This window comes from Coregonus clupeaformis, chromosome 11 (assembly GCF_020615455.1).
Source record: "Coregonus clupeaformis isolate EN_2021a chromosome 11, ASM2061545v1, whole genome shotgun sequence".
Taxonomy (NCBI): domain Eukaryota; kingdom Metazoa; phylum Chordata; class Actinopteri; order Salmoniformes; family Salmonidae; genus Coregonus; species Coregonus clupeaformis.
The window spans coordinates 25,217,642-25,238,754 of NC_059202.1; the positions used below are offsets into that span (position 1 = coordinate 25,217,642).

Here is a 21,113-nt window from a genome sequence, read left to right on the forward strand (position 1 = left end):
TGAACTATCACATTGTTTGTGAGCAACGTCTAAGCTGTGAGAGCCCTCTAACGTTAGAGATGTAGTTAGTTAGCTAGTTATCTAACAGCTGCTTTGCTTTACAAGCAGCAGGTGCACAGTGCACACAATCATCATTATATATTTCTCTCCAGCCAGCATAGCTAGTCTAAATGTATGAACTAAACAACTTTTGTTGAAGTAAGTTTAGGTTCTCTGTAACAAGAGCTTTGTCTGAAGATAAAATAACTCCATAAACAACTTTTAAATTCTGAGCTTATCGAAATGTTCCACTAACTCCAGTGAGTCAGCTAGTTACAGGAGCTAGCCAACTTAAGTGAGTTAGCTACTGTTCTATCTAGCTAACAAGCTGTTGCGATACAGAACCTGATTTGCTAGCTAGCATAGCATTAGCATGTTGTTTTTGCATACTACAAGGCTAAATAAATTTTCTTTCTATTGACCACTTGCATTTTAACACTCTTATAGCTTAACCTGTTCAGATTTTTTAGTTAAACTACTTTTAAAGTTGAAAACAAGTCTTACTGGTACGATTTCACAAGGGTTTGGACTTGGACGATACTCAGAGATGTGTCGCTTTAAAAACGTCCGATGTCACGTGATCAAGTGGGAGCATTGTCAACATGGCGTTTCACAGAAGTCGGCTGTTTTCTTTACGGACCCTATCGTTAGGCATCTTGTTTTACTGTACGTATTGCCATTTCCAATTTGTTCTCGCAAATGATGTCGATAGCTGTGAAAGTCTACGCCTGGGACAATATCCTTTTACACTTGATTACTTGCAAATCACGACAATATGACAGGGTTTTCATTCAAGCTAGCTAGCTAACGTTACCTGGCTAACTAACGTTAGCATGCATTCTCTGAGCTAGCTAGCTAACAAAAGCCTGCGTGTTGTGTACTTTTGGAAAACATGAAACGGATATTAATAGTATAGTTATGGCTTCTCATCTGTATTCACCTGTCATCTTCCATGTAACATTAACTCTTGCCAAGAGTCTTGGTTTTTCATCAAGATATGTTATCGGTTTTTATTGACAGCATGTTTTATTATGTGTGTGTATACACTGCTCAAAAAAATAAAGGGAACACTTAAACAACACAATGTAACTACAAGTCAATCACACTTCTGTGAAATAAAACGGTCCACTTAGGAAGCAACACTGATTGACAATAAATTTCACATGCTGTTGTGCAAATGGAATAGACAACAGGTGGAAATTATAGGCAATTAGCAAGACACCCCCAATAAAGGACTGGTTTTGCAGGTGGTGACCACAGACCACTTCTCAGGTCCTATGCTTCCTGGCTGATGTTTTGGTCACTTTTGAATGCTGGCGGTGCTGTCACTCTAGTGGTAGCATGAGACGGAGTCTACAACCCACACAAGTGGCTCAGGTAGTGCAGCTCATCCAGGATGGCACATCAATGCGAACTGTGGCAAGAAGGTTTGCTCTGTCTGTCAGCGTAGTGTCCAGAGCATGGAGGCGCTACCAGGAGACAGGCCAGTACATCAGGAGACTTGGAGGAGGCCGTAGGAGGGCAACAACCCAGCAGCAGGACTGCTACCTCCGCCTTTGTGCAAGGAGGAGCAGGAGGAGCACTGCCAGAGCCCTGCAAAATGACCTCCAGCAGGCCACAAATGTGCATGTGTCTGCTCAAACGGTCAGGAAACAGACTCCATGAGGGGTGGTATGAGGCCCGACGTCCACAGGTGAAGGTTGTGCTTACAGCCCAACACCGTGCAGGACGTTTGGCATTTGCCAGAGAACACCAAGATTGGCAAATTCGCCACTGGCGCCCTGTGCTGTTCACAGATGAAAGCAGGTTCACACTGAGCATGTGACAGAGTCTGGAGACGCCGTGGAGAACGTTCTGCTGCCTGCAACATCCTCCAGCATGACCGGTTTGGCGGTGGGCCAGTCATGGTGTGGGGTGGCATTTCTTTGGGGGGCCGCACAGCCCTCCATGTGCTCGCCAGAGGTAGCCTGACTGCCATTAGGTACCGAGATGAGATCCTCAGACCCCTTGTGAGACCATATGCTGGTGCGGTTGGCCCTGGGTTCCTCCTAATGCAAGACAATGCTAGACCTCATGTGGCTGGAGTGTGTCAGCAGTTCCTGCAAGAGGAAGGCATTGATGCTATGGACTGGCCCGCCCGTTCCCCAGACCTGAATCCAATTGAGCACATCTGGGACATCATGTCTCGCTCCATTCACCAACGCCACGTTGCACCACAGACTGTCCAGGAGTTGGCGGATGCTTTAGTCCAGGTCTGGGAGGAGATCCCTCAGGAGACCATCCGCCACCTCATCAGGAGCATGCCCAGGCGTTGTAGGGAGGTCATACAGGCACGTGGAGGCCACACACTACTGAGCCTCATTTTGACTTGTTTTAAGGACATTACATCAAAGTTGGATCAGCCTGTAGTGTGGTTTTCCACTTTAATTTTGAGGGTGACTCCAAATCCAGACCTCCATGGGTTGATACATTTGATTTCCATTGATAATGTTTGTGTGCTTTTGTTGTCAGCACATTCAACTATGTAAAGAAAAAAGTATTTAATAAGATTATTTCATTCATTCAGATCTAGGATGTGTTATTTTAGTGTTCCCTTTATGTTTTTGAGCAGTGTATATATATCAACCTGACAAGCACAATTTGTTAGATATCATGTTATATTATTTACTATGCTGTGGATGACAGTTGATATTTTGTCATTGCCTTAATACTGTTCAAGTATATTTGTAAAGAACCAAGGATAGACGATGCCACTCAAGAACCTGAGAATTGCAAGGACATGATTGCTTGGGGTGAGTGGTTCTGGTTGAGTGATGTATAATATACTGAACAAAAATATAAACACAACAGGTAAAGTGTTGGTCCCATGTTTCATGAGATGAAATAAAAGATCCCAGAAATTTTCTCTATGCACAAAAAGCTTATTTCTCTAAAATGTTGTGCACAAATTAGTTTACATCCCTGTTAGTGAGCATTTCTCCTTTGTCAAGATAATCCATCCACCTGACAGGTGTGGCATATCAAGAAGCTGATTAAACAGCGTGATCTTCAAGCAGGTTGAGATCTTCAAGTTCCTTGGTGTCCACAAACTATCATGGTCCAAACACACCAAGACAGTCGTGAAGAGGGCACGACAACGCCTATTCCCCCTCAGGAGACTTAAAAGATTTGGCATGGGTCCTCAGATCCTCAAAAAGTTATACAGCGGCACCATCGAGAGCATCCTGACTGGTATGGCAACTGCTCAGCCTCCGAACGCAAGGTGTTACAGAGGGTAGTGCGTACGGCCCAGTACATCACTGGTGCCAAGTTTCCTGCCATCCAGGACCTCTATACCAGGCGGTGTCAGAGAGACTCCAGCCACCCTAGTCATAGACTGTTCTCTCTGCTACCACACAGCAAGCAGTACCAGAGCGCCAAATCTAGGTCCAGAAGTTTTCTTAACAGCTTCTACCCCCAAGCCATAAGACTGCTGAACAGCTAATCAAATGGCTACCCGGACTATTTGCATTGACCCCCGCCCCTTTTTTTAACGCTGCTGCTACTCGCTGTTTTATCTATGCATAGTCACTTTATCCCTACCTACATATTACCTCGACTAACCTGTACCCCCGCACATTGACTCGGAACCGGTACCCCCTGTATATAGCCTCGTTGTTGTTATTTTATTGTTTCTCTTTTATTTTTTACTTTAGTTTATTTAGTAAATCTTTTTCTTAACTCTTATTTTTCTTAAAACTGCATTGTTGGTTAAGGGCTTGTAAGTAAGCATTTCACTGTAAGATCTACACCTGTTGTATTTGGCACATGTGACAAATTAACATTTGCTTTGATTTGAAACCGTCTCGGGGAAACTCATCTGCATGCTCGTTTTCCTCACCAGGGTCTTGACCTGACTGCAGTTTGGCATTGTAACAGACTTCAGTGGGCAAATGCTCACCTTCAATGGCCACTTGCACACTGGAAAAGTGTGCTCTTCACGGATGAATCCCGGTTTCCACTGTACCGGGCAGATGGCAGACAGCATGTATGGCGTTGTGTGGGCGAGTGGTTTGCTGATGTCAACGTTGTGAACAGAGTACCCCATGGTGGTGGTGGGGTTATGGTATGGGCAGGCATAAGCTACGGACAACGAACACAATTGCATTTATCAATGGCAATTTCAATGCACAGAGATACCTTGACGAGATCCAGAGGCCCATTGCCGTGCCATTCATCCACCGCCATCACCTCATGTTTCAGCATGATAATGCACGGCCCCATGTCGCAAGGATCTGTACACAATTCCTGGAAGCTGAAAATGTCCCAGTTCTTCCATGGCCTGCACACTCACCAGACATGTCACCCATTGAGCATGTTTGGGATGCTCTGGATTGATGTGTACGACAGCGTGTTTCAGTTCCCGCCAATATCCAGCAACTTTGCACAGCCATTGAAGAGAAGTGGGACAACATTCTAGACTTCCTGCCTGTCATCTTTTCACTCCCTCCTCTCTTCACTTTCTTCCTCTGTTTCTGCTGCTAAAGCCACTTTCTACCACTAAATTTCAAGCCTCTGCCTCTAACCCTAGGAAGCTCTTTGCCACCTTCTCCTCCCTGCTGAATCCTCCTCCCCCTCCCTCCTCCCTCTCTGTGGATGACTTCCTCAACCATTTTGAAAAGAAGGTTGACAACATCCGATCCTCATTTATTAAGTCAAATGACACCGCTGGTCCTGCTCACACTGCCCTACCCTATGCTTTGACTTCTTTCTCCCCTCTCTCTCCAGATGAAATCTTGCGACTTGTGACGACCGGCCGCCCAACAACCTGCCCGCCTGACCCTATCCCCTCCTCTCTTCTCCAGACCATTTCCGGAGACCTTCTCCCTTACCTCACCTCGCTCATCAACTCATCCTTGACCACTGGCTATGTCCCTTCCGTCTTCAAGAGAGCGAGAGTTGCATCCCTTCTCAAAAAACCTACACTCGATCCCTCCGATGTCAACAATTACAGACCAGTATCCCTTCTTTCTTTTCTCTCCAAAACTCTTGAGCGTGCCGTCTCTAGCCAACTCTCCTGCTATCTCTCTCAGAATGACCTTCTTGATCCAAACCAGTCAGGTTTCAAGACTGGTCATTCAACTGAGACTGCTCTTCTCTGTGTCACGGAGGCTCTCCGCACTGCTAAAGCTAACTCTCTCCTCTGCTCTCATCCTTCTAGACCTATCTGCTGCCTTTGATACTGTGAACCATCAGATCCTCCTCTCCACCCTCTCCGAGTTGGGCATCTTCGGCGCGGCTCACTCTTGGATTGCGTCCTACCTGACAGGTCGCTCCTACCAGGTGGCGTGGCGAGAATCTGTCTCCGCACCACGTGCTCTCACCACTGGTGTCCCCCAGGGCTCAGTTCTAGGCCCTCTCCTATTCTCTCTATACACCAAGTCACTTGGCTCTGTCATATCCTCACATGGCCTCTCCTATCATTGCTAGGCAGTCGACACACAATTAATCTTCTCCTTTCCCCCTTCTGATAACCAGGTGGCGAATCGCATCTCTGCATGTCTGGCAGACATATCAGTGTGGATGACGGATCACCACCTCAAGCTGAACCTTGGCAAGACGGAGCTGCTCTTCCTCCCGGGGAAGGACTGCCCGCTCCATGATCTCGCCATCACGGTTGACAACTCCGTTGTGTCCTCCTCCCAGAGTGCAAAGAACCTTGGCGTGACCCTGGATAACCCTGTCGTTCTCCGCTAACATCAAAGCGGTGACCCGATCCTGTAGGTTCATGCTCTACAACATTCGCAGAGTACGACCCTGCCTTACACAGGAAGCGGCACAGGTTCTAATCCAGGCACTTGTCATCTCCCGTCTGGATTACTGCAACTCGCTGTTGGCTGGGCTCCCTGCCTGTGCCATTAAACCCCTAGAATCCAATGGTGGAACAAGCTCCCTTACGACGCCAGGACAGCGGAGTCACTCACCACCTTCCGGAGACACTTTAAACCCCACCTCTTTAAGGAATACCTGGGATAGGATACAAGTAATCCTTCTACCCTCCGCCTACCCCACCCCCCCAAAAAAAGAAACATTTGCAAAAGTGGTTGTCCCATTGGCTATCATAAGGTGAATGCACCAATTTGTAAGTCGCTCTGGATAAGAGTGTCTGCTAAATGACTAAAATGTAAATATAAGGATGTTAAGTACTATATTTATGGAATATTATATGAATCAATATTATATGAGCTTAATTTCTCAGATCAAATTAATATTTCAACAAAATAATGTTTTACGAATGCTAATCATATCTGTTTCTAACAACATAAATGATTTCAGAACAATCTTAGATGGTGGTTCTAAATCCTCTTTCTTGTGCTTTTTGAAGTGGAAAGACCCTTAGTCTTTCATGCATATATTTTATGTACGGAAGGTCCCAGGAATAGAACCCACTATCCTGGTGGTGCATGGTCTACCAACTGAGCTACAGAGGACCAGCATGATGATTGGTTCTAAAACTTACTCCATCTATAAGTACTTTGGGAATTAGAATGTAGTTGACACAGTATCTGCATGGAGGTACCACGTAGCCTATCTCAAATTGAAAGACCCTAATTTGCAGGGACGAGAAATTATAATAGGTAGCCATAATACGTAATTTAGGTCTTGGTTCTTAAAAGTATTAAAACATATATTAAAGTTATCAATGTGTGTCTTTCCATCAGAATCTACATATTTGTTCGCACAACTGTGTTTGTTCTGTGTTGCTTTATCCTAAACCATCTTTTGTGGTTTTCAGTGGAATGCCTACCTGCTCCAAACGTCAGCTGCCGCTTGTCCAATGGGACGGAGTTTCGATTCAGTGGAGAGGAGGTGGGCTTTAACAAAAGCCTCCCTTGCAGGAATGTGTATGTACAGTACCAGACACTTAGCCCTGTGGAAGCGTTGCACATGTACACCCAGTAAACCAAACATTAGGAACAACTTCCACTCCCCTCTTTTGCCCTCAGAACAGTCTTAATTCGTCGGGGCGTGGACTCTACAAGGTGTCGAAAGCGTTCCACAGGGATGCTGGCCCAAGTTGACTCCAGTGGTTCCCACAGTTGTTAAGTTGTCTGGATGTGTTTTGGGTGGTGGACCATTCTTGATCCACACGGGAAACTGTTGAGCATGAAAAACCCAGCAGCGTTGCAGTTTTTGACACAAACCGGTGCACCTGGCACCTACTACCATACCCCGTTCAAAGCACTTGCGTCTTTTGTCTTGCCCTTTAACCCTCTGAATGGCACACATACACAATGTCTCAATTGTCTAAAGGCTTAAAAATTATTCTTTAACCTGTCTTCTCCCCTTCATCTACACTGATTGAAGTGAATTTAACAGGTGACATCAATAAGGGATCATAGCGTTCACCTGGATTCACCTGGTCAGTCTATGTCATGGAAAGGGCAGGTGTTCCTAATGTTTTGTATCGGCTGTATCAGGGTTGTATTCATTAGGGCACAACGTAGCAATGATGACCCTAAACATGTTTTGTTTTCAATTGATATTGATTAGGCTAAATCATATACCATCGTATAGTTATGTGATGTTTTTATACAAATGTAAAACATTATTGAACTGTTTCGAGCTAAAATGTTATTTCCTTGCAGAAGCGGTTACTCCTACAAAGTAGCGGTGGCCCTGTCGCTCTTCCTGGGATGGTTAGGAGCAGATCGCTTCTACCTGGGATACCCAGCTTTAGGTACAGTGACTGTTGTTATTGCTGTATACTCTCAACAACTAACATGGGGGTGCTATGGATGAATTTGCTATTAAAGTATATTCATTTTCAAGTCCTATCTGCTGCTAACAAACAGGTTTAAATACAATGAAAGATTTTCTAAACATTTTAGAATCACAAGGAATATAATTGTTTTTGTAAAAAAAAGGGGAACACATTTTGAAATGCATGACTAGCTACCCATTCATTTATTGGATATATTTATCATGTTAAATTTTTTCTCCCCAATTTCGTGAAATCCAATTGGTAGATAGTCTTATCCCATAGCTGCAACTCCCGTACGGACTCGGGAGAGGCGAAGGTCGAGAGCCATGCGTCCTCCGAAACACGACTCCGCCAAGCCACACTGCTTCTTGACGCACAGCTCGCTTAACCCGGAAGCCAGCCGCACCAATGTGTCGGAGGAAACACTGTACAGCTGGCGACCGATGTCAGCGTGCATGTGCCCGGCCCACCACAAGGAGTCGCTAGAGCACGATGGGACAAGGACATCTCGGCCGGCCAAACCCTCCCCTAACCCGGACGACGCTGGGCGCCTCATGGGTCTCCCGGTCGCGGCCGGCTGCGACACAGCCTGGGATCGAACCCGGGTCTATAGTGACGCCTCTAGCACTGCGATGTAGTGCCTAAGACCGCTGCGCCACTCGCAAGGCCTATTTATCATGTTTTTTATACGAGAGCTTGAAAAGATCTGCTGGTTTTGGACAGAAACACAATTTACACTTTTGTTGATTAGTATTAAGTAGACCATTAATCAACAAAGCAGGTCTTTAAGAAACAGAGACACTACTTCCTGTGAGGACCTGAATGAAACCACTATTATATCACATTATAAAACACACGTAAACCCAAACACTGGAGTGAAACAAACTGCTGTTTCTTACTCTTTATGTCGCGTTTATCTCCTTCTTAATCAGATTACAAAGGGCTGGTGGCTGAAAGACATGTTTTTTGGGAGGATTTTTGCCTGGCATGAGCCAGCTTTAGAGGCTGCACTGAGCAGCACCTGGCCTGGTTTGGCACGGTTGGCTCGGGCATCACCATGGAACGGTGGGTTATTTAGTGGGCTTTTGCTTTGTAGAGTAGCCACCCGACTGGCATCGTTTTTAAAAACGTCCACCCAGGAATCAACAAAGCTACCCCCGTTACCTCCCAATGGAGCAATTTACAATAGTGTTAACAATTATTTTGAGTAATTATGAGTTGGCGTTTCCATAATTTGCCTGTAATTCAGATTCTCTGTGGTTTAGCTGTGTGTGTGTGTGGCAGTGAGCTAGTGAGTGCCAGTAGTCATCGCCCAGTGATGCAGTGACTACGCCCAGACATGCAGTAGTGTCAGTTATGTTACATAGTTCTGTCGTAAGCTAGTGACAGTGTGAATGTTGAAAGGATGATTTCTAGTTGAATGACCTGCTTGCCTTGCTCTGTTTTTTAATCCAATTCACACCCTCAGCTGCTCAAAGCGGCTCATCTGCACACTTTCATGTTTACTCTTCTTCACTGCCCCTCTCAACGATAAAGACCTGTTGTTCCCAATCCTCAGTTGTTTTGGACACAAAGTTGACTTGGCACGATTTCCCTCTGAAAGCAAATCAGGAAGCAGACCAATAAACACACACACACACCCTCTCCACTCCACCGCCCAGCAGTGAAAGCATTCAATATCGTTCAAATCACATTTTATTTGCCACATGCGCCGAATACAACAGGTGTAGTAGACCTTACAGTGAAATGCTTAATAATACAAGTGTTAAGTAAAAAACAGATAAGTAAAAAATAAAAATAGCTAATAATTAAAGAGCAGCAGTAAAATAACAGTAGGGAGGCTATATACAGGGGGTACCGGTACAGAGTCAATGTGGGGGGGCACCAGTTAGTCGAGGTAATATGTGGGTAGAGTTAAAGTGACTATTCATAGATAATAAACAGAATAGCAGCAGCGTAAAAGAGGGGGTTGGATGGGGGGGGGGGGCAATGCAAATAGTCCAAGTAGCCATAATTAGCTGTTCAGGAGTCTTATGGCTTGGGGTAGAAGCTGTTAAGAAGCCTTTTGGACCTAGACTTGGCGCTCCTGTACCGCTTGCTGTGCGGTAGCAGAGAGAACAGTCTATGACTAGGGTGGCTGGAGTTTTTGACAATTTTTAGGGCCTTCCTCTGACACCGGCTGGTATAGAGGTCCTGGATGGCAGGAAGCTTGGCCCCAGTGATGTACTGGGCTGTACGCATTACCCTCTGTAGTGCCTTGCGGTCGGAGGCCGAGCAGTTGCCATACCAGGCGGTGATGCAACCAGTCAGGATGCTCTCGATGGTGCAGCTGTATAACTTTTTGAGAATCTGAGGACCCATGTAAAAAAATGTCAGTCTCCTGAGGGGGGAATAGGCTTTGTCGTGCCCTCTTCACGACTGTCTTGGTGTGTTTGGACCATGATAGTTTGTTGGTGATGGAACTTGAAGCTCTCAACCTGTTCCACTACAGCCCCGTCGATGAGAATGGGGGCGTGCTCAGTCCTCTTTTTTAACCTGTAGTCCACAATCATCTCCTTTGTCTTGATCACGTTGAGGGAGAGGTTGTTATCCTAGCACCACATGGCCAGGTCTCTGACCACCTCCCTATAGGCTGTCTCATCATTGTCGGTGATCAGGCTTACCACTGTTGTGTCGTCGGCCAACTTAATGATGGTGTTGGAGTCGTGCCTGACCATGCAGTCATGGGTGAACAGGGAGTATTGGAGGGGACTGAGCACGCACCCCTGAGGGGCCCCCGTGTTGAGGATCAGCGTGGCAGATGTGTTGTTACCTACCATTACCACCTAGGGGCGGCCCGTCAGGAAGTCCAGGATCCAGTTGCAGAGGGAGGTGTTTAGTCCCAGGGTCCTTAGCTTAGTGATGAGCTTTGAGGGCACTATGGTGTTGAACGCTGAGTTGTAGTCAATTAATAGCATTCTCACGTTGGTGTTCCTCTTGTCCAGGTGGGAAAGGGCAGTGTGGAGTGCAATAGAGATTGCATCATCTGTGGATCTGTTGGGGCGGTATGCAAATTGGAGTGGGTCTAGGCTTTCTGGGAAAATGGTGTTGATGTGAGCCATGACCAGCCTTTCAAAACACTTCATGGCTACAGACGTGAGTGCTACGGGTCGGTAGTCATTTAGGCAAGTTCTTAGTGTTCTTGGGCACAGGGACTATGGTGGTCTGCTTGAAACATGTTGGTATTACAGACTCAGTCAGAGACATGTTGAAAATGTCAGTGAAGACACTTGCCAGTTGGTCAGCGCATGCTCGGAGTACGCGTCCTGGTAATCCTGCGGCCTTGTGAATGTTGACCTGCTTAAAAGTCTTACTCACATTGGCTACGGAGAGCGTGATCACATAGTCATCCGGAACAGCTGATGTGCTCATGCATGCTTCAGTGTTGCTTGCCTCGAAGCGAGCATAGAAGTGATTTAGCTCGTCTGGTAGGCTTGTGTCACTGGGCAGCTCGCAGCTGTGCTTCCCTTTGTAGTCTGTAATAGTTTTCGAGCCCTGCCACATCTGACGAGCATCGGAGCCGGTGTAGTACGATTAAATCTTAGTCCTGTATTGACTCTGCCTGTTTGATGGTTCATCGGAGGGCATAGCGGGAGTTCTTATAAGCGTCCAGGTTAGAGTCCCGCTCCTTGAAAGCGGCAGCTCTACCCTTTAGCTCAGTGCGGATGTTGCCTGTAATCCATGGCTTCTGGTTGGGGTATGTACGAACGGTCACTGTGGGGACGACGCCATCGATGCACTTATTGATGAAGCCAGTGACTGATGTGGTGTACTCCTCAATGCTATCGGAAGAATCCCAGAACATATTCCAGTCTGTGCTAGCAAAACAGTCCTGTAGCTTAGCATCTGCGTCATCTGACCACTTCCTTATTAACCGAGTCACTGGTGCTTCCTGCTTTAGTTTTTGCTTATAAACAGGAATCAGGAGGATAGAGTTATGGTCATATTTGCCAAATGAAGGGCGAGGGAGAGCTTTGTATGCGTCTCTGTGTGTGGAGTAAAGGTGGTCTAGAGTTTTTTTCCCCCTCTGGTTGCACATTTAACATGCTGGTAGAACGGATTTAAGTTTCACCTTTGCCTCGCAAGTTAATTTCCCATTCAGCCACACATGGGCAAAGTTGGAACCGAACATGGGGAATAAACTGAAACCTTGCCTGGATTGGAGCGTTTTCATGTAAACAACAAAGTGTCGCTCACACAATAGGTAGCAAATTATGATTAGGGGCCACGGAGGGGTTTATTTATGCCAACTTTAAAGAGGCATGGAGTACCCCATAAAGTTTTATACCAGGGCTCTCCAACCCTGTTCCTGGAGAGCTACCGTCCTGTAGGTTTTCACTCCAACCCTAATCTAGCACACATGATTCTAATAATTATCAGGTTGAGAAGGTGAATCAGGTTAGTTACAACTGGGGTTAGAGCGAAAACCTGCGGGAGGGTAGCTCTCCAGGAACAGGGTTGGAGAGCCCTGGTGTAAAACTACAGGAAGGTAGCTCTCCAGTAACACGGTTGGAGAGCCCTGCTTTATACCCTATTAACTCTAACATCTCTCTCTCTCTCTCTCTCTCTCTCTCTCTCTCTCTCTCTCTCTCTCTCTCTCTCTAGGGCTGCTCAAGTTCTGTACAGTTGGCTTCTGTGGGATTGGGAGCTTGGTGGATTTCATGTTGATCTCAATGCAGGTGAGTGGCATTTAGGGGACAGCTGTGGAACACAGAGCTGTTAAATAATCCCATTTATCTGTTGGTTATGTCTGTGAAGAGGCTGTTTTCACAGTAACCATGAAAGGAATGGTTTATGTGGTCTGTTGATGACAAGGGTGGGTTAGGTCAGTATTTCCCTTTTGGGTCACAGCTGATGACTACATTGGTTGGTCCCAAGACACATGAAAAGGCTAGTTGGGTTACACTGCAAAGAGTTAGGGAACCACTGTGATGTTATCAGAATAGGATGGATTTCATACAAGTTTGATAATTGTATGATTTCAAAACAACTTCTAAGTTGTTCAATTTGGGCGCAGCTCCATGTATAAAAACAGTAGCTCTTTCTCCTACTAACAGTGATGGTAATCAAGAAAGTGTAGCACATTTTGTCACCACAGAGCAGCCTGGGCTTTGCTACAATGGTCAAGCTTTTACACACACTCCAATCAGAGTAAGCCATGTAACACTGAGCAGAAGCATAGCCAAGCCAGTCAGGAGGAGCCAAGCCAGCCTGCATGTCTGTTTGTATTCAGAGGGCACCTGTGTCTCAATCAGTGCGGCCCCAGCCCTGTGCGGTGTACAGAGCAGAGCAAGCCTTCAGATTTAACTCACTGTCAACATGGTGGGATGTTTTCTAATGAAAAGTAGGTTTATTTGTTTGGGATTAGTAATTGTTTTTTCCCCTTGTTCCTTGAAAAAAAATATGGGTTTATCGTATAGACTAGGGGTGGTGTGTAGTTTTAGGACTGTAGGCCTATATCTTGAATTATATTTCAGCAAAGGCCTATGCTGCTGGAGTCTTCCTGTATCACATCTGAGACCAAAACACAAATCATGATACACACTCCAAAGAAACAGAAAACCTTCACTCTCTTTATTTACCTATCTTCCTCTCCAGTTCTACACTACTACATCCGACTGTGTAGCAGGCCTGTATAAAGTCGCTATTTCGTTAGAAAACGGCAACAGCGTCCGTTCGGCCACTTTGATTAAGCGAGGCGACCGTTGCACTGTTTATTGTTCTCCTAATGTCTTATTGAAGGTCCTGAGAGAGGAATGCTTTTAAGCTGCTTTGGCTGGCACGCCCCAGCACAACACTTACATTCTCAATTAGCTGTATACGCTGCGTCTGGGCTCTCTCGCCTTTTTAAAGAGTGACACTTTTGATAAAGAGTTCTGCGTCTCCGGAGAACCCATTTAATCTTTGCGAGGCGCTAAAGACCCATATTTTAAAGGCTAACTACCTTGACTAAGAGCAACGTCGGAGCGGGCAAATGCAATTTTGAGAAGTTTAACTAATTAATAAATACCTGGGATTATTATTTAAATTGGTAGATTCTGGCTGGACAGGACTAGAGGAAAGGAGACCGGATGGCGATTGTTTGGGGCCTCTCGCTCCCTCTCACTATCGAAAGGCCGAGGTCCACACCAGATGAATGATGTCGGGGAATTTTCCAATTGACTCTCAAACTGGGCAGAGCAGGAGTTAGACAGATGTGATAGATAGATGGAACGTGAACGGAGGGAGCTGTGTGTCAGGCATGGGATTCAAACAATACAAGGTAGTGGGTTTCCGGGCCGGCATACAGTGTTGTGAAAATTAAACCCACTTCTGAAAGCCCTATCACCAAAGCCACTACCTGCTATGGATGAAATCTAGGCTGGAATGCATCATAGTTGAGTGGTAGCCTAGCTGAAGTTGGTCTGGAGCCATAGATGGAGTGCTGTTGGTCTGGAGTCATAGATGGCATGTTGTTGGTCTGGAGTCATAGATGGCGTGCTGTTGGTCTGGAGTCATAGATGGTGTGTTGTTGGTCTGGAGTCATAGATGGAGTGCTGTTGGTCTGGAGTCATAGATGGAGTGCTGTTGGTCTGGAGTCATAGATGGAGTGCTGTTGGTCTGGAGTCATAGATGGAGTGCTGTTGGTCTGGAGTCATAGATGGAGTGCTGTTGGTCTGGAGTCAGTGGGTGGAGTGCTGTTGGTCTGGAGTCAGTGGGTGGAGTGCTGTTGGTCTGGAGTCATAGATGGAGTGCTGTTGGTCTGCAGTCAGTGGGTGGAGTGCTGTTGGTCTGGAGTCAGTGGGTGGAGTGCTGTTGGTCTGGAGTCAGTGGGTGGAGTGCTGTTGGTCTGGAGTCAGTGGGTGGAGTGCTGTTGGTCTGGAGTCAGTGGGTGGAGTGCTGTTGGTCTGGAGTCAGTGGGTGGAGTGCTGTTGGTCTGGAGTCAGTGGGTGGAGTGCTGTTGGTCTGGAGTCAGTAGTGGAGTGCTGTTGGTCTGCAGTCAGTGGGTGGAGTGCTGTTGGTCTGGAGTCAGTGGGTGGAGTGCTGTTGGTCTGGAGTCATAGATGGAGTGCTGTTGGTCTGCAGTCAGTGGGTGGAGTGCTGTTGGTCTGGAGTCAGTGTGGAGTGCTGTTGGTCTGGAGTCAGTAGGTGGAGTGCTGTTGGTCTGGAGTCAGTGGGTGGAGTGCTGTTGGTCTGGAGTCATAGATGGAGTGCTGTTGGTCTGGAGTCAGTGGGTGGAGTGCTGTTGGTCTGGAGTCAGTGGGTGGAGTGCTGTTGGTCTGGAGTCAGTGGGTGGAGTGCTGTTGGTCTGGAGTCAGTGGGTGGAGTGCTGTTGGTCTGGAGTCAGTGGGTGGAGTGCTGTTGGTCTGGAGTCAGTGGGTGGAGTGCTGTTGGTCTGCAGTCAGTGGGTGGAGTGCTGTTGGTCTGGAGTCAGTGGGTGGAGTGCTGTTGGTCTGGAGTCATAGATGGAGTGCTGTTGGTCTGGAGTCAGTGGGTGGAGTGCTGTTGGTCTGGAGTCATAGATGGAGTGCTGTTGGTCTGGAGTCAGTGGGTGGAGTGCTGTTGGTCTGGAGTCAGTGGGTGGAGTGCTGTTGGTCTGGAGTCAGTGGGTGGAGTGCTGTTGGTCTGGAGTCAGTGGGTGGAGTGCTGTTGGTCTGGAGTCAGTGGGTGGAGTGCTGTTGGTCTGGAGTCATAGATGGAGTGCTGTTGGTCTGGAGTCAGTGGGTGGAGTGCTGTTGGTCTGGAGTCAGTGGGTGGAGTGCTGTTGGTCTGGAGTCAGTGGGTGGAGTGCTGTTGGTCTGGAGTCATAGATGGAGTGCTGTTGGTCTGGAGTCAGTGGGTGGAGTGCTGTTGGTCTGGGTATAGATGGAGTGCTGTTGGTCTGGAGTCAGTGGGTGGAGTGCTGTTGGTCTGGAGTCAGTGGGTGGAGTGCTGTTGGTCTGGAGTCATAGATGGAGTGCTGTTGGTCTGGAGTCAGTGGGTGGAGTGCTGTTGGTCTGGAGTCAGTGGGTGGAGTGCTGTTGGTCTGGAGTCAGTGGGTGGAGTGCTGTTGGTCTGGAGTCAGTGGGTGGAGTGCTGTTGGTCTGGAGTCATAGATGGAGTGCTGTTGGTCTGGAGTCAGTGGGTGGAGTGCTGTTGGTCTGGAGTCAGTGGGTGGAGTGCTGTTGGTCTGGAGTCAGTGGGTGGAGTGCTGTTGGTCTGGAGTCAGTGGGTGGAGTGCTGTTGGTCTGGAGTCAGTGGGTGGAGTGCTGTTGGTCTGGAGTCAGTGGGTGGAGTGCTGTTGGTCTGGAGTCAGTGGGTGGAGTGCTGTTGGTCTGGAGTCAGTGGGTGGAGTGCTGTTGGTCTGGAGTCAGTGGGTGGAGTGCTGTTGGTCTGGAGTCAGTGGGTGGAGTGCTGTTGGTCTGGAGTCAGTGGGTGGAGTGCTGTTGGTCTGGAGTCAGTGGGTGGAGTGCTGTTGGTCTGGAGTCAGTGGGTGGAGTGCTGTTGGTCTGGAGTCAGTGGGTGGAGTGCTGTTGGTCTGGAGTCAGTGGGTGGAGTGCTGTTGGTCTGGAGTCAGTGGGTGGAGTGCTGTTGGTCTGGAGTCAGTGGGTGGAGTGCTGTTGGTCTGGAGTCATAGATGGAGTGCTGTTGGTCTGGAGTCAGTGGGTGGAGTGCTGTTGGTCTGGAGTCAGTGGGTGGAGTGCTGTTGGTCTGGAGTCATAGATGGAGTGCTGTTGGTCTGGAGTCATAGATGGAGTGCTGTTGGTCTGGAGTCAGTGGGTGGAGTGCTGTTGGTCTGCAGTCAGTGGGTGGAGTGCTGTTGGTCTGGAGTCAGTGGGTGGAGTGCTGTTGGTCTGGAGTCATAGATGGAGTGCTGTTGGTCTGGAGTCAGTGGGTGGAGTGCTGTTGGTCTGGAGTCATAGATGGAGTGCTGGTGGTCTGGAGTCAGTGGGTGGAGTGCTGTTGGTCTGGAGTCAGTGGGTGGAGTGCTGTTGGTCTGGAGTCAGTGGGTGGAGTGCTGTTGGTCTGCAGTCAGTGGGTGGAGTGCTGTTGGTCTGCAGTCAGTGGGTGGAGTGCTGTTGGTCTGGAGTCAGTGGGTGGAGTGCTGTTGGTCTGGAGTCAGTGGGTGGAGTGCTGTTGGTCTGGAGTCAGTGGGTGGAGTGCTGTTGGTCTGGAGTCAGTGGGTGGAGTGCTGTTGGTCTGGAGTCAGTGGGTGGAGTGCTGTTGGTCTGGAGTCAGTGGGTGGAGTGCTGTTGGTCTGGAGTCATAGATGGAGTGCTGTTGGTCTGGAGTCAGTGGGTGGAGTGCTGTTGGTCTGCAGTCAGTGGGTGGAGTGCTGTTGGTCTGGAGTCAGTGGGTGGAGTGCTGTTGGTCTGGAGTCAGTGGGTGGAGTGCTGTTGGTCTGGAGTCAGTGGATGGAGTGCTGTTGGTCTGGAGTCAGTGGGTGGAGTGCTGATCTTGACATGGTAGAGCACAGACTCCGCTTGTGTGTTGTGTCTGTCTGTATATGCATACATCCACCTGTGTGTTTTCATTGGTCTGTGTGAGTTCACTGGTCCCTCCCAGATATGTGTTACCTGCTGGACCATTGTTTTCACCATCTGTCCACTGTCGTTTCTCATTCCTCTTTTAGATTGTGGGTCCGTCAGATAAGTCTGACTACATAGTGGACTACTACGGTGCCAGACTCACACGCCTCTCCATCACCAATGAGACGTACAGAAGAACCCAGATGTCTCCCTGAAGGTAGCTACACTAGTAACGTACTAGTTAGACAATAGGCTTTGTTGAGTCATTCACTGTGTAAGTGTGGAAACCCAGAACAAAAATCTTATGTAACGTCATCAGCAACCATTTACATGTACTCTGTGTACAAAACATTAGGAACACCTTCCTAATATTGAGTTGCATCCCCTTTTGCCATCAGAACAGCTTCAATTCGTCGGGGACATGGGCTCTACAAGGTGTCAAAAGCGTTCCACAGGGATGCTGGCCCATGTTGGCGCCAATGATTCCCACAGTTGGCACGTTGGCTGGATGTCCTTTGGGTGGTGGACAATTTTTTTGTTACATTTTGTTAAATATTTATTGAATATTAAAAACATACAATCTACTTGCAGTGAAGCTGCTCAACTACATCACATGAGTCGTCTAACAGACTCCCATCCAGAGTGACACACAGAAGCAACCAGGGTCAACGCCCTGTTCAAGGGCACGTCGACAGATCTCCTAAAAGGTCAAAAACGGGGATCCAAACCGAAAATGGTGAACCATTTTTGAAACATAAAGGAAATTGTTGAGCGTGAAAAACCCAGCAGCGTTGCAGTTCTTGATACTCATACCGGTGCGCCTGGAACCTACTACCATACCCCGTTCAAAGGCACTTCAATCTTTTGTCTTGCCCATTCACCCTCTGAATGGCACACATACACAATCCATGTCTCAAGGCTCAAAATTCATTCTTTAACCTGTCACCTCCCCTTCATCTACACTGATTTGAAGTAGATTTAACAAGTGACATCAATAAGGGATCATAGCTTTCACTTGGATTCACCTGGTCAGTCTATTTCATGGAAAGGGCAGGTGTTCCTAATGTTTTGTACACTCAGCATATGTTACGTAGTCTGTCCAACGATTATTCACTATGTAACTGTCTTTCCATCTACCTCTGTACTAATGTCATTTTGATTGTCTAATTATTACATCTGTATAGGGTTGCACAATTCTGGGAACTTTCAATAAATGCCCTGGTTTTCCAGAAATCGTGGCTGGAGGATTCCGGATTTCCTGCTTATTACCTCATAATTCTGTGAATCCTCCAACCAGGATTTCAGGAAAATCAGGGAATCTATTGAAAGGAAAACGCGCAGCGCTCGCTTCGTAGTTTTATTAGACAAGTTTAAAAGATTGACGTTTCGGCCTTCAATGGCCTTCTTCATGGTCTTCAATGGCCTTCTACTTCTTTCCAATCTATTGAAAGTTCCCAGAAATGTGCAACCATGCATCTGTATGACATGTACACAGCCAGGTGGCAAGACAAACTCTGAACGACTCTAACACTAGAAGTGAACCAGATCCCAAGGTTGTGTGGTTTTGCACCACTCTAGCTTGTATGACCTATGGAGGAGAGGGAATGTGAAGGCAAACACCCAGTCAAGGACAACTTTGCCTATCCATGGTTATGGACCCCCCCCTCTCCCTCTGGTACTCCAGGACGGACCCACTACCCTGGGGAGGGAATTTTTAAATGTCAGCCTGCTAAGTAAATGTTTGGGGAGGGTGGCGCTTCAGGAGTGAGGGGGAAAAGGGTCGTGAGAGTGCAGTTATTATACCTGGCATAGGTGTCCCTCATCAGTTGAGCTCTACCACAGAGGAACGAGAATCACACACACACACATACTCACTCACACACACCCTTTCACACATTTTCTCAAAAAACAATATCCACGTCTTTAAATCTCCAAGATTTCAACTCTCCCTTCTCTATCCCACTCTCTGTCTGTTTTCTATGGCTCCCTAGTCTCTGGTTAGCATTATAGAGGCTGCAGTGTGTTTGTGGTGACGGGGGTGTTTGGTTCAATTATACACATGTGGAGTCCATTACAAGCCTTTGAGTGTTCACACTCAGAGAAATAGAGGGAGCGAGAGAGAGAGAGATGGTCTTCATCCACCGTCTACAGTTCCTCAGTCTCTGTCCTTCATTTTACTGCATGCATGTATCTCACGGCCACATAAAAATTTAACACTGACTGCCTCGAGTATTCACCAATTTGTAAGTCGCTCTGGATAAGAGCGTCTGCTAAATGACTTAAATGTATTCAAGTTCAACTCAGAAAACAACTAACTGTTTACAACCTCTCTTTTCTCTCGTTTCAGGACTGAAGTGAAAAACAACAAAAATATATGGGGGATTGGAAATGATGCAGACAATTACATTGATGGAAGCTACAATCTATCTGCAATATTAAAGCTGATCTACACCCCCCCCAAATTCAAAAATAAATAATAATAATATCTCCGCCCTCAAACCTGTCATGTCAATAATGCCGCTCTTTTGGGAGCCTATTTTTTACTTGATCATTCCGACACACGGACACTAAGACCATCCCAGTCGACACATTGATCCTCTCTGAATGTACCCCAACGTGGTGATGCTCGGCTTTTTAAAATGGCTACAAAAAGGCTTCATTACAGGAGAAGACTTTATACAGCATCTCTTTAGTCTTTCCTTGATTATTTGTGTCCTTCATTCCTCAAAACACATTTAAAAAGATCAGAGGAGATGAGGATAGATGTTGCAAAGGAATCAATCAAAAACGTTTGGGATTTACCCGTTAGTCACCAGCTCAGGTCCTGTAGGGCTAGAATAGGACAGACCTTTGTTCCAACCCAGCATTATCACACCCTATAGCTCTCCAGGACCATAGAGCTTCAAGTCATCATTGTTGTACTCCTATAAGAATCTAGAATCTGCACTGAGAACAGTGTACTGTAAATATCATCATCATCTATTGTTATTTGAGTATGTCTGGCAGCAACTATTTATGTTCTGTTTGACTGTTTTGTTGATTTCATTTGACATTTGCGATTTTTATAAATAAAGTAAAATTTTATGAAAATGGACGCCTTTGTAAATGAAGTTCTGTTCAAACTTGCCATTTAAGTCCAACACAGAGCATTAGCAGTTCATTTGGCTAACTCCAAGCTCATTGGAGGAACTGTGGCAGTGACCGATCGTCCTGCAGGGATTTCAGAGGTCAAGGAAATGACACGCTAGCTCTCGGCATCATCCTGCAGATGAAGACAGTTCTTCTCCCCCTGAACCCTCCCTACTGTCATCTTTATTACAAAGGATCCAGTGGGGGTTCTTGGGAAGAGTCACAAGGCAGAGCCGCCCTGCTGTGTGTCTGTACACACATTCTCCCTGTTGCTTTCTATTGCACTGTGTCGATAAGGAGTGTCACATCCATATGTTTAAAGATGTCTTTCAGGCTCATGTATCAGGCCATTGACACCATGTCTGCATCCCAAATGGCACCCTATATCCTCCATAGTGCACTACTTTTGACCAGAGCCTTATGGGCCCCTATCAGGCAGTAGGTGGGCAGCTGGATATTCTAGGCATTGTGTCAGTATGGATATCCAACACCACTGCGGTGAATAGTGGTTAATGGATTTGTTATAGCGAGAGTTGACTCGTAGTTGGAGGTTGCTTGCGGTGGAGCGGGTCCTTTGTTGTTTTGACTGTTTCAGGGCATAGGAGCTGAGTGTGTTTACAGATGTACATGTATAACATGCCTGGCTGTATTCAATGACAGTGGGACTTGAAGTC

At 47.0% G+C, this 21,113-nt stretch overlaps 2 protein-coding genes across 2 annotated transcripts in view; one reads left to right on the forward strand and one right to left on the reverse strand.

The window, feature by feature from the left end:
* The window catches only part of LOC121577422 (inaD-like protein), a 240,065-nt gene extending 239,452 nt beyond the window's left edge, over window positions 1–613 (reverse strand). Inside the window, exon 1 of the mRNA XM_045223383.1 lies at window positions 544–613. The gene's annotated coding sequence lies outside the window, so the exon portion shown is untranslated. The remainder of the gene's footprint in view (window positions 1–543) is intronic.
* Window positions 604–19,698, forward strand: LOC121576439 (TM2 domain-containing protein 1). The gene is made up of 7 exons (XM_041889578.2): window positions 604–775; window positions 2,758–2,831; window positions 6,815–6,923; window positions 7,668–7,759; window positions 12,428–12,501; window positions 17,415–17,527; window positions 19,658–19,698. The coding sequence occupies exons 1-6, from the start codon at window positions 642–644 to the stop codon at window positions 17,523–17,525; spliced, it is 594 nt and encodes a 197-aa protein (XP_041745512.1). The 5' UTR covers window positions 604–641; the 3' UTR covers window positions 17,526–17,527; window positions 19,658–19,698.
* The last annotated feature ends 1,415 nt before the right edge of the window (window positions 19,699–21,113 follow it).

Coding starts and splice junctions, on each gene's coding strand:
- LOC121576439 (XM_041889578.2), top strand. CDS start 642: ATGGCGTTTCACAGAAGTCGGCTGTTTTCTTTACGGACCCTATCGTTA. Junction 6,924..7,667: donor AGCCTCCCTTGCAGGAATGT/GTATGTACAGTA, acceptor ATTTCCTTGCAG/AAGCGGTTACTCCTACAAAG. Junction 12,502..17,414: donor TCATGTTGATCTCAATGCAG/GTGAGTGGCATT, acceptor TTCCTCTTTTAG/ATTGTGGGTCCGTCAGATAA.